At 54.6% G+C, this 13,481-nt stretch overlaps 1 protein-coding gene across 1 annotated transcript; it reads left to right on the top strand.

Annotated features, from left to right (window-relative positions):
* Positions 1-9,703: 9,703 nt before the first annotated feature.
* Aqp10 (aquaporin 10) lies at positions 9,704-12,928 on the top strand. Its single transcript, XM_026404895.2, has 7 exons — positions 9,704-9,808; positions 10,320-10,446; positions 11,300-11,437; positions 11,536-11,654; positions 11,882-12,099; positions 12,518-12,633; positions 12,882-12,928. The coding sequence occupies exons 1-7, from the start codon at positions 9,704-9,706 to the stop codon at positions 12,926-12,928; spliced, it is 870 nt and encodes a 289-aa protein (XP_026260680.2).
* Positions 12,929-13,481: the final 553 nt, after the last annotated feature.

Genomic DNA, 13,481 nt, shown 5'->3' with positions numbered 1-13,481 from the left:
CTCACCTGGGCCTCTGTCTGGATTAGAGGTAGGGACCTTCAAACCTGGGCCTCTGTCGGTACTCGAGGTAGGGACCTTCTCACCTGGGCCTCTGTCTAGAATAGAGGTAGGGATCCTTCTGACCTGGGCCACTGTCTGGAGTAGAGGTATGGAACTTCTCACCTGGGCTTCTGTCTGGAGTCGAGGTAGGGACCCTTTTCACCTGGGACTCTGTGTGGAGTCGAGGTAGGGACATTCTCTCCTGGGCCTCTGTCTGGAGTAGAGGTAGGGTCCCTTCTCACCTTGGCCTCTGTCTGGAGTCGAGGTAGGGACCTTCTCACCTGGGCCTCTGTCTGGAGTAGAGGTAGGGTCCCTTCTCACCTGGGCCTCGGTCTGGAGTAGAGGTAGGGACCTTCACATCCGGGCCTCTGTCTGGAGTCGAGGTAGGGACCATCTCACCTGGGCCTCTGTCTGGAATAGAGGTAGGGATACTTCTCACCTGGGCCTCTGTCTGGATTAGAGCTAGGGACTTTCAAACCTGGGCCTCTTTCGGGAGTCGAGGTAGGGACTTTCTCACCTGGGCCTCTGTCTAGAATAGAGGTAGGGATCCCTATGACCTGGGCCACTGTCTGGAGTAGAGGTAAGACCCTTCTCACCTGGGCCTCTGTCTGGAGTAGAGTTAGGGACCCTTCTCGCCTGAGCCTATGTCTGGAGTAGAGGTAGGGACTCTTCTCACCTGGGCCTCTGTCTGGAGTAGAGGTAAAGACCCTTCTCACCTGGGCCTCTGTCTGGAGTAGAGGTAGGGACCTTCTCACCTGGGCCTCTGTCTGGAGTAGAGGTAGGAAGCCTTCTCGCCTGGTCCTCTGTCTGGAGTAGAGGTAGGGACCTTCTCACCTGGGCCTCTGTCTGGAGTAGAGGTAAAGACCCTTCTCACCTGGGCCTCTGTCTGGTGTAGAGGTAGGGACCCTTCTCACCTGGGCCTCTGTCTGGAGTAGAGGTAGAGACCCTTCTCACCTGGGCCTCTGTCTGGAGTGGAGGTAGGGACCTTCTCAGCTGGGCCTCTGTCTGGAGTTGAGGTATGGAACTTCTCACCTGGGCCTCTGTCTGGAGTCGAGGTAGGGACTCTTCTCACCTGGGACTCTGTGTGGAGTCGAGGTAGGGACCTTCCCTCCTGGGCCTCTGTCTTGAGTAGAGGTAGAGAGCCTTCTCACCTTGGCCTCTGTCTGGAGTCGAGGTAGGGACCTTCACACCTGGGCCTCTGTCTGGAGTAGAGGTAGGATCCCTTCTCACCTGGGCCTCGGTCTGGAGTAGAGGTAGGGACCTTCTCACCCGGGCCTCTGTCTGGAGTCGAGGTAGGGACCATCTCACCTGGGCCTCTGTCTGGAATAGAGGTAGGGACACTTCTCACCTGGGCCTTTGTCTGAAGTAGAGGTAGGGACTCTTCTCACCTGGGCCTCTGTCTGAAGTAGAGGTAGGGACCCTTCTCATCTGGGCCTCTGTCTGGAGTACAGGTAGGGACCATCTCTCCTGGGCCTCTGTCTGGAATAGAGGTAGGGACATTTCTCACCTGGGCCTTTGTCTGAAGTAGAGGTAGGGACCCTTCTCATCTGGGCCTCTGTCTGGAGTAGAGGTAGGGACCCTTCTCACCCGGGCCTCTGTCTGGAGTAGAGGTAGGGACCATCTCACCTGGGCCTCTGTCTGGAATAGAGGTAGGGACACTTCTCACCTGGGCCTTTGTCTGTAGTAGAGGTAGGGACTCTTCTCACCTGGGCCTCTGTCTGGAGTAGAGGTAGGGACTCTTCTCACCTGGGCCTCTGTCTGGAGTAGAGGTAGGGACCCTTCTCACCTGGGCCTCTGTCTGGAGTAGAGGAAGGGACCTTCTCATCTGGGCCTCGGTCTGGAGTAGAGGTAGGACCTTCTCACCTGGGCCTAGGTCTGGAGTAGAGTTAGGGACTTTCTCACCCGGGCCTCTCTCTGGAGTATAGGTAGGGACCCTTCTCACCTGGGCCTCTGTCTGGAGTAGAGATAGGGACCCTTCTCTCCTGGGCCTCTGTCTGGAGTAGATGTAGGACCATCTAACCTGGGCCTCTGTCTGCAGTCATGGTAGGGACCTTCTCTCCTGGGCCTCTGTCTGGAGTAGAGGTAGGGTCTCTTGTCACCTGGGCCTCGATCTGGAGTAGAGGTAGGGACCTTCTCACCCGGGCCTCTTTCTTGAGTCGAGGTAGGGACCATCTCACCTGGGCCTCTGTCTGGAATAAAGGTAGGGACACTTCTCACATGGGCCACTGTCTGGAGTAGAGGTAGGGTCCGTTCTCACCTGGGCCTCTGTCTGGAGTAGAGTTAGGGACTTTCTCACCTGGGCCTCTGTCTTGAGTAGAGGTAGGATTCTTCTCACCTTGGACACTGTCTGGAGTAGAGGTAGGGACCCTTCTCACCTGGGAATCTGTCTGGAATAGAGGTAGGGTCCTTCTCACCTGGGCCTCTGTCTGTAGTAGAGATTGGAACCTTCTCACCTGGGCCTCTGTTTGGAGTAGAGGTAGGGACCTTCTCAACTGGGCCTCTGTCTGGAGTAGAGGTAGGGACCCTTCTCGCCTGAGCCTATGTCTGGAGTAGAGGTAGGGACGCTTCTCACCTGGGCCTCTGTCTGGAGTAGAGGTAAAGACCCTTCTCACCTGGGCCTCTGTCTGGAGTAGAGGTAGGGACCTTCTCACCTGGGCCTCTGTCTGGAGTAGAGGTAGGAACCCTTCTCACCTGGGCCTCTGTCTGGAGTAGAGGTAGGGACCTTCTCACCTGGGCCTCTGTCTGGAGTAGAGGTAGGGACCTTCTCACCTGGGCCTCTGTCAGGAGTAGAGGTAGGGACCTTCTCACCTGGGCCTCTGTCTGGAGTCGAGGTAGGATCCTTCTCACCTTGGCCACTGTCTGGAGTAGAGGTTGGGACCTTCTCACCTGGGCCTCTGTCTGGAGTAGAGGTAGGGTCTCTTGTCACCTGGGCCTCTGTCTGGAGTAGAGGTAGGGTCTTTCTCACCTGGGCCTCTGTCTGGAGTAGAGGTAGGGACCTTCTCAACTGGGCCTCTGTCTGGAGTAGGGGTAGGAACTTCTCACCTGCACCTCTGTCTTGAGTAGAGGTAGGGAGCTTCTCACCTGGGCCTCTGTCTGGAGTCGAGGTAGGGACCTTTTCACCTGGGCCTCTGTCTGGATTAGAGGTAGTGTCCCTACTCACCTGGGCCTCTGTCTGGGGTCTAGGTAGGGACCTTCTCACCTGGGCCTCTGTCTGGTGTAAAGGTAGGGTCCCTTCTCACCTGGGCCTCTGTGTGGAGTAGAGGTAGGGACCTTCTCACCTGGGCCTCTGTCTGGAGTCGAGGTAGGGACCTTCTCACCTGGGCCTCTGTCAGGAGTAGAGGTAGGGACACTTCTCACCTGGGCCTCTTTCTGGAGTAGAGGAGGGACCTTCTCACCTGGGCCTCTGTCTGGAGTAGAGGTAGGGACCTTCTCACCTGGGCCTCTGTCTCGTGTAGAGGTAGGGACCCTTCTCACCTGGGCCTCTGTCTGGAGTAGAGGGAGGGACCCTTCTCACCTGGGCCTCTGTGTGGAGTCGAGGTAGCGACTCTTCTCACCTGGGCCTCTGTCTGGAGTAGAGGTAGGGACCTTGCACCTGGGCCTTTGTCTGGTATAGAGGTAGGGACCTTTCTCACCTGGGCCTCTGTCTGGAGTAGTGGTAGTGATCCTTCTCACCTAGGCCTCTGTCTGTTGTAGCGGTAGGGAACTTCTCACCTGGGCCTCTGTGTGGAGTAGAAGTAGGGACCTTCTCACCTGGGCCTCTGTCTGGAGTAGAGGCAGAGACCCCTCTCACCTGGGCCTCTGTCTGGAGTAGAGGTAGGGACCTTATCACCTGGGCCTCTGTCTGCAGTAGAGGGAGAGACCCTTCTCACCTGGGCCTCTGTCTGGAGTAGAGGTAGGATCCCTTCTCACCTGGGCCTCTGTCTGGAGTCGAGGTAGGGAACTTCTCACTTGGGCTTCTGTCTGGAGTCGAGGTAGGGACCTTTTCACCTGGGCCTCTGTCTGGAATAGAGGTAGTGTCCCTACTCACCTGGGCCTCTGTCTGGGGTCTAGGTAGGGACCTTCTCACCTGGGCCTCTGTCTGGAGTCGAGGTAGGGACCATCTCACCTGGGCCTCTGTCTGGAATAGAGGTAGGGACACTTCTCACCTGGGCCTTTGTCTGGAGTAGAGGTAGGGACTCTTCTCACCTGGGCCTCTGTCTGGAGTAGAGGTAGGGACCCTTCTCACCTGGGCCTCTGTCTGGAGTACAGGTAGGGACCTTCTCACCTGGGCCTCTGTCTGGAGTAGAGGAAGGGACCTTCTCATCTGGGCCTCGGTCTGGAGTAGAGGTAGGACCTTCTCACCTGGACCTCTGTCTGGAGTAAAGGCAGGGACCTTCTCAACTGGGCCTCTGTCTGGAGTAGATGTAGGGACGCTTCTCACCTGGGCATCTGTCTGGAGTAGAGGTAGGGACCTTCTCACCTGGGCTTCTGTCTGGAGTAGAGGTAGGGACCCTTCTCACCTGGGCCTCTGTCTGGAGTAGAGGTAGGGACCTTCTCACCTGGGCCTGTCTGGAGTCGCGGTAGGGACTTCTCACCTTGGCTTCTGTCTGGAGTCGAGGTAGGGACACTTCTCTCCTGGGCCTCTTTCTGGAGTAGAGGTAGGGACCTTCTCAACTGGGCCTCGGTCTGGAGTAGAGGTAGGGACCTTCTAACCTGGGCCTCTTTCTGGAGTCGAGGTAGGGACCATCTCACCTGGGCCTCTGTCTGGAATAAAGGTAGGGACACTTCTCACCTGGGCCTCTGTCTGGAGTAGAGGTAGGGACCTTGCACCTGGGCCTTTGTCTGGTGTAGAGGTAGGGACCCTTCTCACCTGGGCCTCTGTCTGGAGTAGTGGTAGTGATCCTTCTCACCTAGGCCTCTGTCTGTTGTAGCGGTAGGGAACTTCTCACCTAGGCCTCTGTCTGGAGTAGAAGTAGGGACCTTCTCACCTGGGCCTCTGTCTAGAGTAGAGGTAGGGACCTTCTCACCTGGGCCTCTGTCTGGAGTAGAGGGAGAGACCCTTCTCACCTGGGCCTCTGTCTGGAGTAGAGGTAGGGACCTTCTCACCTGGGCCTCTGTCTGGAGTAGAGGCAGAGACCCCTCTCACCTGGGCCTCTGTCTGGAGTAGAGGTAGGGACCTTATCACCTGGGCCTCTGTCTGCAGTAGAGGGAGAGACCCTTCTCACCTGGGCCTCTGTCTGGAGTAGAGGTAGGGACCTTCTCACCTGGGCCTCTCTCTGGAGTAGAGGAGGGAACTTCTCACCTGGGCCTCTGTCTGGAATTGAGGTAGGGACCTTCTCACCTGGGCCTCTGTCTGGAGTAGAGGAGGGACCTTCTGAACTGGGCCTCTGTCTGGAGTAGAGGTAGGGACCTTTTCACGTGGGCCTCTGTCTGGAGCAAGGTAGGGACCCTTCTCACCCGGGCCTCTCTATGGAGTATAGGTAGGGACCCTTCTCACCTGGGCCTCTCTATGGAGTATAGGTAGGGACCCTTCTCACCTGGGCCTCTGTGTGGAGTAGAGGTAGGGACCTTCTCACCTGGGCCTCTGTCTGCAGTCGAGGTAGGGACCATCTCACCTTGGCCTCTGTCTGGAGTAGAGGTAGGGACACTTCTCACCTGGGGCTCTTTCTGGAGTAGAGGTAGGGACCCTTCGCACCCGGGCCTCTCTCTGGAGTAGAGGAGGGACCTTCTCAACTGGGCCTCTGTCTGGAGTAGAGGTAGGGACCTTCTCAACTGGGCCTCTGTCTGGTGTAGAGGTAGGAACCCTTGTCACCTGGGCCTCTGTCTGGAGTCGTGGTAGGGACCCTTCTCACCTGGGCCTCTGTGTGGAGTTGAGGTAGCGACCCTTCTCACCTGGGCCTCTGTCTGGAGTAGAGTAGGGACCTTCTCACCTGGGCCTCTGTCTGTTGTAGAGGTAGGGAACCTCTCACCTGGGCCTCTGTCTGGATTAGAGGTAGGGACCTTCAAACCTGGGCCTCTGTCGGTACTCCAGGTAGGGACCTTCTCACCTGGGCCTCTGTCTAGAATAGAGGTAGGGATCCTTCTGACCTGGGCCACTGTCTGGAGTAGAGGTAAGACCCTTCTCACCTGGGCCTCTGTCTGGAGTAGAGTTAGGGACCCTTCTCGCCTGAGCCTATGTCTGGAGTAGAGGTAGGGACCTTCTCACCTGGGCCTCTGTCTGGTGTAGAGGTAGGGACCCTTCTCACCTGGGCCTCTGTCTGGAGTAGAGGTAGGGACCCTTCTCACCTGGGCCTCTGTGTGGAGTCGAGGTAGCGACTCTTCTCACCTGGGCCTCTGTCTGGAGTAGAGGTAGGGACCTTGCACCTGGGCCTTTGTCTGGTGTAGAGGTAGGGACCTTCTCACCTGGGCCACTGTCTGGAGTAGAGGTAGAGACCCTTCTCACCTGGGCCTATGTCTGGAGTAGAGTTAGGGACCCTTCTCGCCTGAGCCTATGTCTGGAGTAGAGGTAGGGACTCTTCTCACCTGGGCCTCTGTCTGGAGTAGAGGTAAAGACCCTTCTCACCTGGGCCTCTGTCATTAGTAGAGGTAGGGACCTTCTCACCTGGGCCTCTGTCTGGAGTAGAGGTAGGAAGCCTTCTCGCCTGGTCCTCTGTCTGGAGTAGAGGTAGGGACCTTCTCACCTGGGCCTCTGTCTGGAGTAGAGGTAGAGACCCTTCTCACCTGGGCCTCTGTCTGGAGTGGAGGTAGGGACCCTTCTCACCTGGGCCTCTGTCTGGAGTAGAGGTAGGGACCCTTCTCACCTGGGCCTCTGTCTGGAGTAGAGGTAGGGACCTTCTCACCTGGGCCTCTGTCTGGAGTAGAGGTAGGGACCTTCTCACCTGGGCCTCTGTCTGGAGTATAGGTATAGACCCTTCTCACCTGGGCCTCTGTCTGGAGTAGAGGTAGGGACCTTCTCACCTGGGCCTCTGTCTGGAGTAGAGGTAGGAAGCCTTCTCGCCTGGTCCTCTGTCTGGAGTAGAGGTAGGGACCTTCTCACCTGGGCCTCTGTCTGGAGTAGAGGTAGAGACCCTTCTCACCTGGGCCTCTGTCTGGAGTGGAGGTAGGGACCCTTCTCACCTGGGCCTCTGTCTGGAGTAGAGGTAGGGACCCTTCTCACCTGGGCCTCTGTCTGGAGTAGAGGTAGGGACCTTCTCACCTGGGCCTCTGTCTGGAGTAGAGGTAGGGACCTTCTCACCTGGGCCTCTGTCTGGAGTATAGGTATAGACCCTTCTCACCTGGGCCTCTGTTTGGAGTAGAGGTAGGGACCTTCTCACCTGGGCCTCTGTCTGGAGTCGAGGTAGGATCCTTCTCACCTTGGCCACTGTCTGGAGTACAGGTAGGGACCCTTCTCACCTGGGTCTCTGTCTGGAGTAGAGGTAGGGACCTTCTCACCTGGGCCTCTGTCTGGAGTAGAGGTAGGGACCTTCTCACCTGGGCCTCTGTCTGTTATAGAGGTAGGGAACTTCTCACCTGGGCCTCTGTCTGGATTAGAGGTAGGGACCTTCTCACCTGGGCCTCTTTCTGGAGTAGAGGTAGCGACTCTTCTCACCTGGGCCTCTGTCTGGAGTATAGGTAGGGACCCTTCTCACCTGGGCCTCTGTCTGGAGTAGAGGTAGCGACTCTTCTCACCTGGGCCTCTGTCTGGAGTAGAGGTAGGGACCTTCTCACCTGGGCCTCTGTCTGTTATAGAGGTAGGGAACTTCTCACCTGGGCCTCTGTCTGGATTAGAGGTAGGGACCTTCTCACCTGGGCCTCTTTCTGGATTGAGGTAGGGACCTTCTCACCTGGGCCTCTGTCTAGAATAGAGGTAGGGATCCTTCTGACCTGGGCCACTGTCTGGAGTAGAGGTAGAGACCCTTCTCACCTGGGCCTCTGTCTGGAGTAGAGATAGGGACCTTCTCACCTGGGCCTCTGTCTGGAGTAGAAGTAGAGAGGTAGGAGGATGGCTTGAATCTGAAGTGTAGGGCACACTGCTGATTGGGGGTCCATGCTAAGTTCAGCATCAATAGGGTAACTTTCCAGGAGCACGGGATCACTGTTCCTAAGGAGGAGTGAACCAAGGGGTGAACCTAAGGAATGGGTATGTTGACTCTGAAAAGAGATCTGGATGGAGCACTATAGTATTTGTTAAACCTAGCAGAGAAGTATTATTGCACATGGATGTGCCCAAGAGTGGGCCAGATCCCGAGTGTTTTCATAAATCAAGGTCCCAGGCCTCAAACACTTCATAAACTATACACAATATTTTACACATTTGTAGATTATCTGTTTCTACCTTCTGGAACATAAGCTCTAGGAGGGTAGAAACTATGTTTTCTAGAGACTGAAGTTGATTAACTGTTGAGTGAATCTAATAGGAGTCTTGAGGTATGAAGAAAAAGGATCTGGCTTCATGTTATGCAGAGTTAAGAGTGGCATGTCTCTGGAGAAGAGCAGGTGGAGCTGAGCATGGGTGTGAACTCCTCATCTTAAGCTGTGGCAGAAGACACACAGATAAAGATTTTCTAATCAAGCACGGTGCGGTGGCACACGCTGCCTGTAATCCCAGAAGCTCAGGAGGCTGAGGCAGGAGGACACAGTCAAAGTCAGCCTCAGCAACTCAGTGAGGCCCTAATCAACTCAGTGAGACTCTATTCCTAAATAAAATACAAAATAGGGCTCTTTCTGGGGATGTGGCTCAGTGGTATCCACCACCACCCCCCCCAAAAAAAGTGTTGGGAATTTGGCTCAGTGGTTAAGTGCCCCTGGGTTTAATCTCTGGTAAAGAAAGGAAGGAAGGAAAGAAGGAAGGAAGGAGGAAAGAAAGAAAGGAAAGAAAGAAAAGAAAGATAGATCCCTAATCATGAGACCCTGCATGAAGAAAGTACAAGCATTCAACATGTGGGATCCATTTTCACAGTCCGTAGTCTTCAGCCCAGTCTCTCTGGATGCTCCTTGAGTTCTTCAAATATCAAAATGGTTTGGGGAAAGGCTTCATGTTCCAGGTGAGAGGCATTGTAGAATACCAGATGGAGAATTAGAAGACCCAGTTTGAATTCCCTCAATCACTAACTAACTGTGTGATTCTGGGGAATTGTAGGGCTCAGTATACTCATATGTCAATGGGATCAATAGTACACAGCTGTCTTTAGGATCAAGAGTATTCATGTATCTGAAGCAGGGTACTTTTTGCAATTCAGGCTAGTTCTATGAGAAATAGGGATAAAGGACAGGAGAGAGAGAGAGAGAGAGAGAGAGAGAGCGAGCGAGCCTGGGCAAACTCCAGGCAGAGGTGCACACAGCCTGCTCACAGACAGGCCTCTCACGTTCCAGCTTCCACATATGCACAGAAAGCTGAGAGCTCTATTCTACACATCTGCGTAGATAGTAACTGCCAAGATAATTGGTTTTATTTATTTATTTTTTAAATATTTATTTATTTAATGTATCTTTAGTTTTAGGTGGATACATTAGTTTGTTTTTATGTGGTGCCAAGGATCGAACCCAGTGCCTCATGCATACTAGGCGTGCACTCTACCACTGAGCCACCACTCCAGCCCCAAGATAATTGGTTTTAAAGTCTGTTCCTTATCTTTTCCCCTGGCATGCAGGAGCTGTGTACCTATGCACACAGAATAGCAGTGGACAGAGATAGCAAGACACCACCATGGCCCCGGATCAGCTGCTGGCCAAAATGAGGGGCTACTTTCGGATCCACAGCCTCCTGGCCCGACAGTGCTTGGCAGAGTTTCTGGGTGTATTTGTGCTCATGGTAGGCAGTAACTGGGGGGAAGAAAGGAGGGAGGTAGACCAATGTTTCTGGCTCTTCCTATACTTCCTTTCAACTCTCCATCTCTTCTCTTTCCCTCTTGTTTCTCCTCTTCCTTCTTCTCTTTCTCCTTATTTTTAAATTTTTGTTTGTTTTATACTGGGGATTGAACCAGGGCACTGTACTGCTTATCTACAGAGTTTCTGATAACTTTCTGAGGGCTCACTAAGTTGCTGAGGCTGGCTGCAAACTTGCAATCCTCTTGCCTCAACCTCCCAAGTCATCAGAACTATAGGCACGGTCAAGGATACTCAGCTTGCTTCTTCTGTTAGATGCCTATCCTTTATCATCTCTCACCTTCCCTCCCCTTTTCCTTCTCCTCCACTTCTCCCATTTCTTTATCTCTTTCCTGTTTCTGCTTTTCTCCTTTCCTTGCTGGTCCCTTGGTTGCTCCCAATCTCTCTCCTGTTGGTCTCCTGGACTTCCTTTTCCTCACCTTTCCTCTCCCTGTCAGCTCCTCACTCAGGGGGCTGTGGCCCAGGCTGTCACCAGTGGAGAAACCAAAGGGAACTTCTTCACCATGTTTCTGGCTGGTTCTCTGGCAGTTACAATAGCCATCTACGTGGCAGGCAATGTCTCAGGTGAGCAGGGTGGGGTCTGGTCATCGGCAGGGGTGGGACGTATATGTGGCAGTGGGTATCTGCAATGGTAAAAAGGTAGGTCCTTTGGTGACTCATGAATATTATCTCCGTAAGCTTGACCAGTGCCCTAGACTGAGATATGTCTTCAGCCTTACCCAGTCCCTCCCCTTCCTATCTCTCTCCATTCCCCTTCCTCACACTAATGGATCAGTTGGCTTACCTTAGCAGAAATCTATGGCAGGGCAATGACGGTAAGTACTGTCCTCTGACACCTCACACCTGAAGCTCTCTGGTGTCAACTCCACTCAGGACCTTGCTGCTTGTCCCTCAGATACACCTTGCATCAGTGTGCTGAAGTGGAAAGGGCAGACAGATGCAGGTTCAAATCTTGGCTTCATTGTGTGACCTTGAGGAGTCACTTAAACTCTTTGAGCCTTAATTCCTTAAGATATATGATGAAGCATGAAGATCATGAGTTCAAAGCCAGCCTCAGCAAAAGTGAGGCGCTAAGCAATGAGACCCCATCTCTAAATAAAATACAAAAAATAGGGTTGGGGAAGTGGCTCAGTGGCAGAGTGCCCCTGAGTTCAATCTCTGTTTATCAAACAAATATATATATATATATATATATATATATATATATATATATATACATACACATACACACACACACACACACACCCATATATGATGAAAATGAATATATATACACATACATACACACACACACACACACACACACACACCCATATATGATGAAAATGATACAATTTATCCTAAGAGTTGTAGGAAGGAGTGGCTGTGTTGCTGGTGACAGTGTTTGGATGCTCATTTTCTTCCTCTGTCCCTGAAGGAGCTCACCTGAACCCAGCCTTCTCCCTAGCCATGTGCCTCCTGGGACGCTTCCCCTGGTCCATGCTCCCCATCTACTGCTTCGTGCAGCTGCTGTCTGCCTTCTGTGCCTCTGGAGCCACCTATGTTCTCTACTATGGTAACAGAGGGGGCGGTTGGAGCACCTGTATGAAGGGTGCCTCAGGGCAGTTTGCAGTAAGTAAAGATGGCAACCCTGGGTTTGCCTCTCTCCCAAAGATGCTCTGCAGAACTATACAGGGGGGAACCTGACAGTGACTGGCCCCAAGGAGACTGCCTCCATCTTTGCCACCTATCCTGCCCCTTATTTGTCCCTGAACAATGGCTTCCTGGATCAGGTAGGTGAGAGGAGCAGACCTGGAAAAGTTTAACCTTTTCCCTTCACTTGGGACCCCAGCTAATTGTTCTGGGTGGAATATGGAGCTAGTTCTACTTTGGTACCCCACCAGCCCCCAGCTGCCTGTGTTGAACAAAGCCAGGTGACATGGGGGTCATAGTTTGGAGTGTTTGGGTGAGGGCAAATGGAGCACCTGGCAACTGATGACTAGGACCCCTCTGTCTGAAGGTTTTGGGCACTGGGATCCTGATTGTGGGGCTCTTGGCCATCATGGACGGACGCAACAAAGGAGTACCTGTGGGTCTGGAGCCCGTGGTGGTGGGGCTGCTGATCCTAGTCATTGGACTATCCATGGGTGTCAACTGTGGGTTCCCACTCAACCCTGCCAGAGATCTGGGTCCACGGCTCTTCACCTACGTGGCTGGCTGGGGCCCTGAAGTCTTCAGGTGGGAGACATCTTCCCTGGATGCCGTCCTTAACTCACCTCTCTCTGCTAATGGCTCTGTCCCTGGGTCCCTAGCTTTCTCCTCTTAAATAGTTCTCTTGCCCTCTTAGGACAGCGTTCCTCACTCTCCCCTGTCCTTTCACTGAAACAGTTAAGATTTAGAGGTTGTATTCTGGGCAACGACATATTATTTCTTTGGGCATTAGTGATCTACCTCATCAGCAAATGGGTATATTCAGATAATTCCCTAAGGCTAGAGGCTGGACTAAGTTCTTCTGGTGGTCTCTCCTCTCTCTTCCTGGTGTCTTTCACTCCAGGAACTACTTTAGGGAGCTCCCTTGGTTACTGGCTCAGTCCTTGAGGAGAGGGGAGACTAAGGGAACCATTCCCGATGCGTCTCTTTTGTCCTTCTCTTGCAGTGCTGGCAATGGCTGGTGGTGGGTGCCTGTGGTGGCCCCTTTGGTGGGGGCTACCCTTGGCACAGCCACATACCAGCTGCTGGTGGCTCTGCACCACCCTGAAGACTCAGAGCAAGGTCAGAAAAAAGCCTCAGACTTGGAAACTCCTGCCTCGGTTCAGATGCCCAGCCTCAGGGCCTCTAGGAACGCAGTTGCTAAAAGTAGCCACGAGGGGGTGTCCACCCTGGACGCTGGCTTGGGAGGGCAGCGGGAGTCTGCGGGGTGGAGGGCCGACGGGGGAACTTTCCTCTAGTCGGGGCCTGGCGGGGAACTTGCCTCCAAACCTGGGTCCCCTCTGCCTGACTGCCAGCTCTTGTAAGCCCAGCGTCGCGCGCCTTTGCCCCACAGGGGCGCTTCGCGGACGGTCCTTAGCCGCGGGGAAGCCGCTCCATCCAGGGGGCGTGGTGGGGCGGCGGAGCACGGGCCGTCCCTCGCCTGGTAGGCAGGGAGAGAGAGGCGAGAGACGAGGCACGACCTCTCCGGCTAACCCGAGGCTGTGTGGTTCACGGAGAGCGAAGTGCCACGGGCGGAGCCGGGCGAGGAGAGGGGGCGAGGAGCCTGAGGCGGGGCCACGGGGAAGCTGGCGGCGAGGAGGATCCGAGCTCGCCGCTTCGCCCGCCCTCTGGTCCCTCCGGGCCGAAGATGCGCTTTTTGCAAAGAAGGCAGCATTTCTCATTCGCTTTCTGACGAATTAAAAGGAAAACCCTCCGCTACCTGGCCTCCCGGGTTGTCCGTTTGTTGAAGGGTGCGGGACGGGCGAGGGGCGAGGGGACCGGCCGGCGGCCTCGGGGGACGGGCTAGGACCCTCCCCCTGCCCCGCACAAAGATGGCGGCGCTCACTTCCCTGCCCTCCGCCCTCCCCAAAACCCCCTCCCGCCCCCCGCCCTGCACCGCCACCGCCGTCACTTCCGCCCCGCGGTGGCCG

The sequence above is a fragment of the Urocitellus parryii genome, chromosome 11 (genome assembly GCF_045843805.1).
Source record: "Urocitellus parryii isolate mUroPar1 chromosome 11, mUroPar1.hap1, whole genome shotgun sequence".
Taxonomy (NCBI): Eukaryota; Metazoa; Chordata; class Mammalia; order Rodentia; family Sciuridae; genus Urocitellus; species Urocitellus parryii.
The sequence above is the reverse complement of the archived record's forward strand: the minus strand, read 5'-3'. Positions and strand labels throughout refer to the sequence as shown.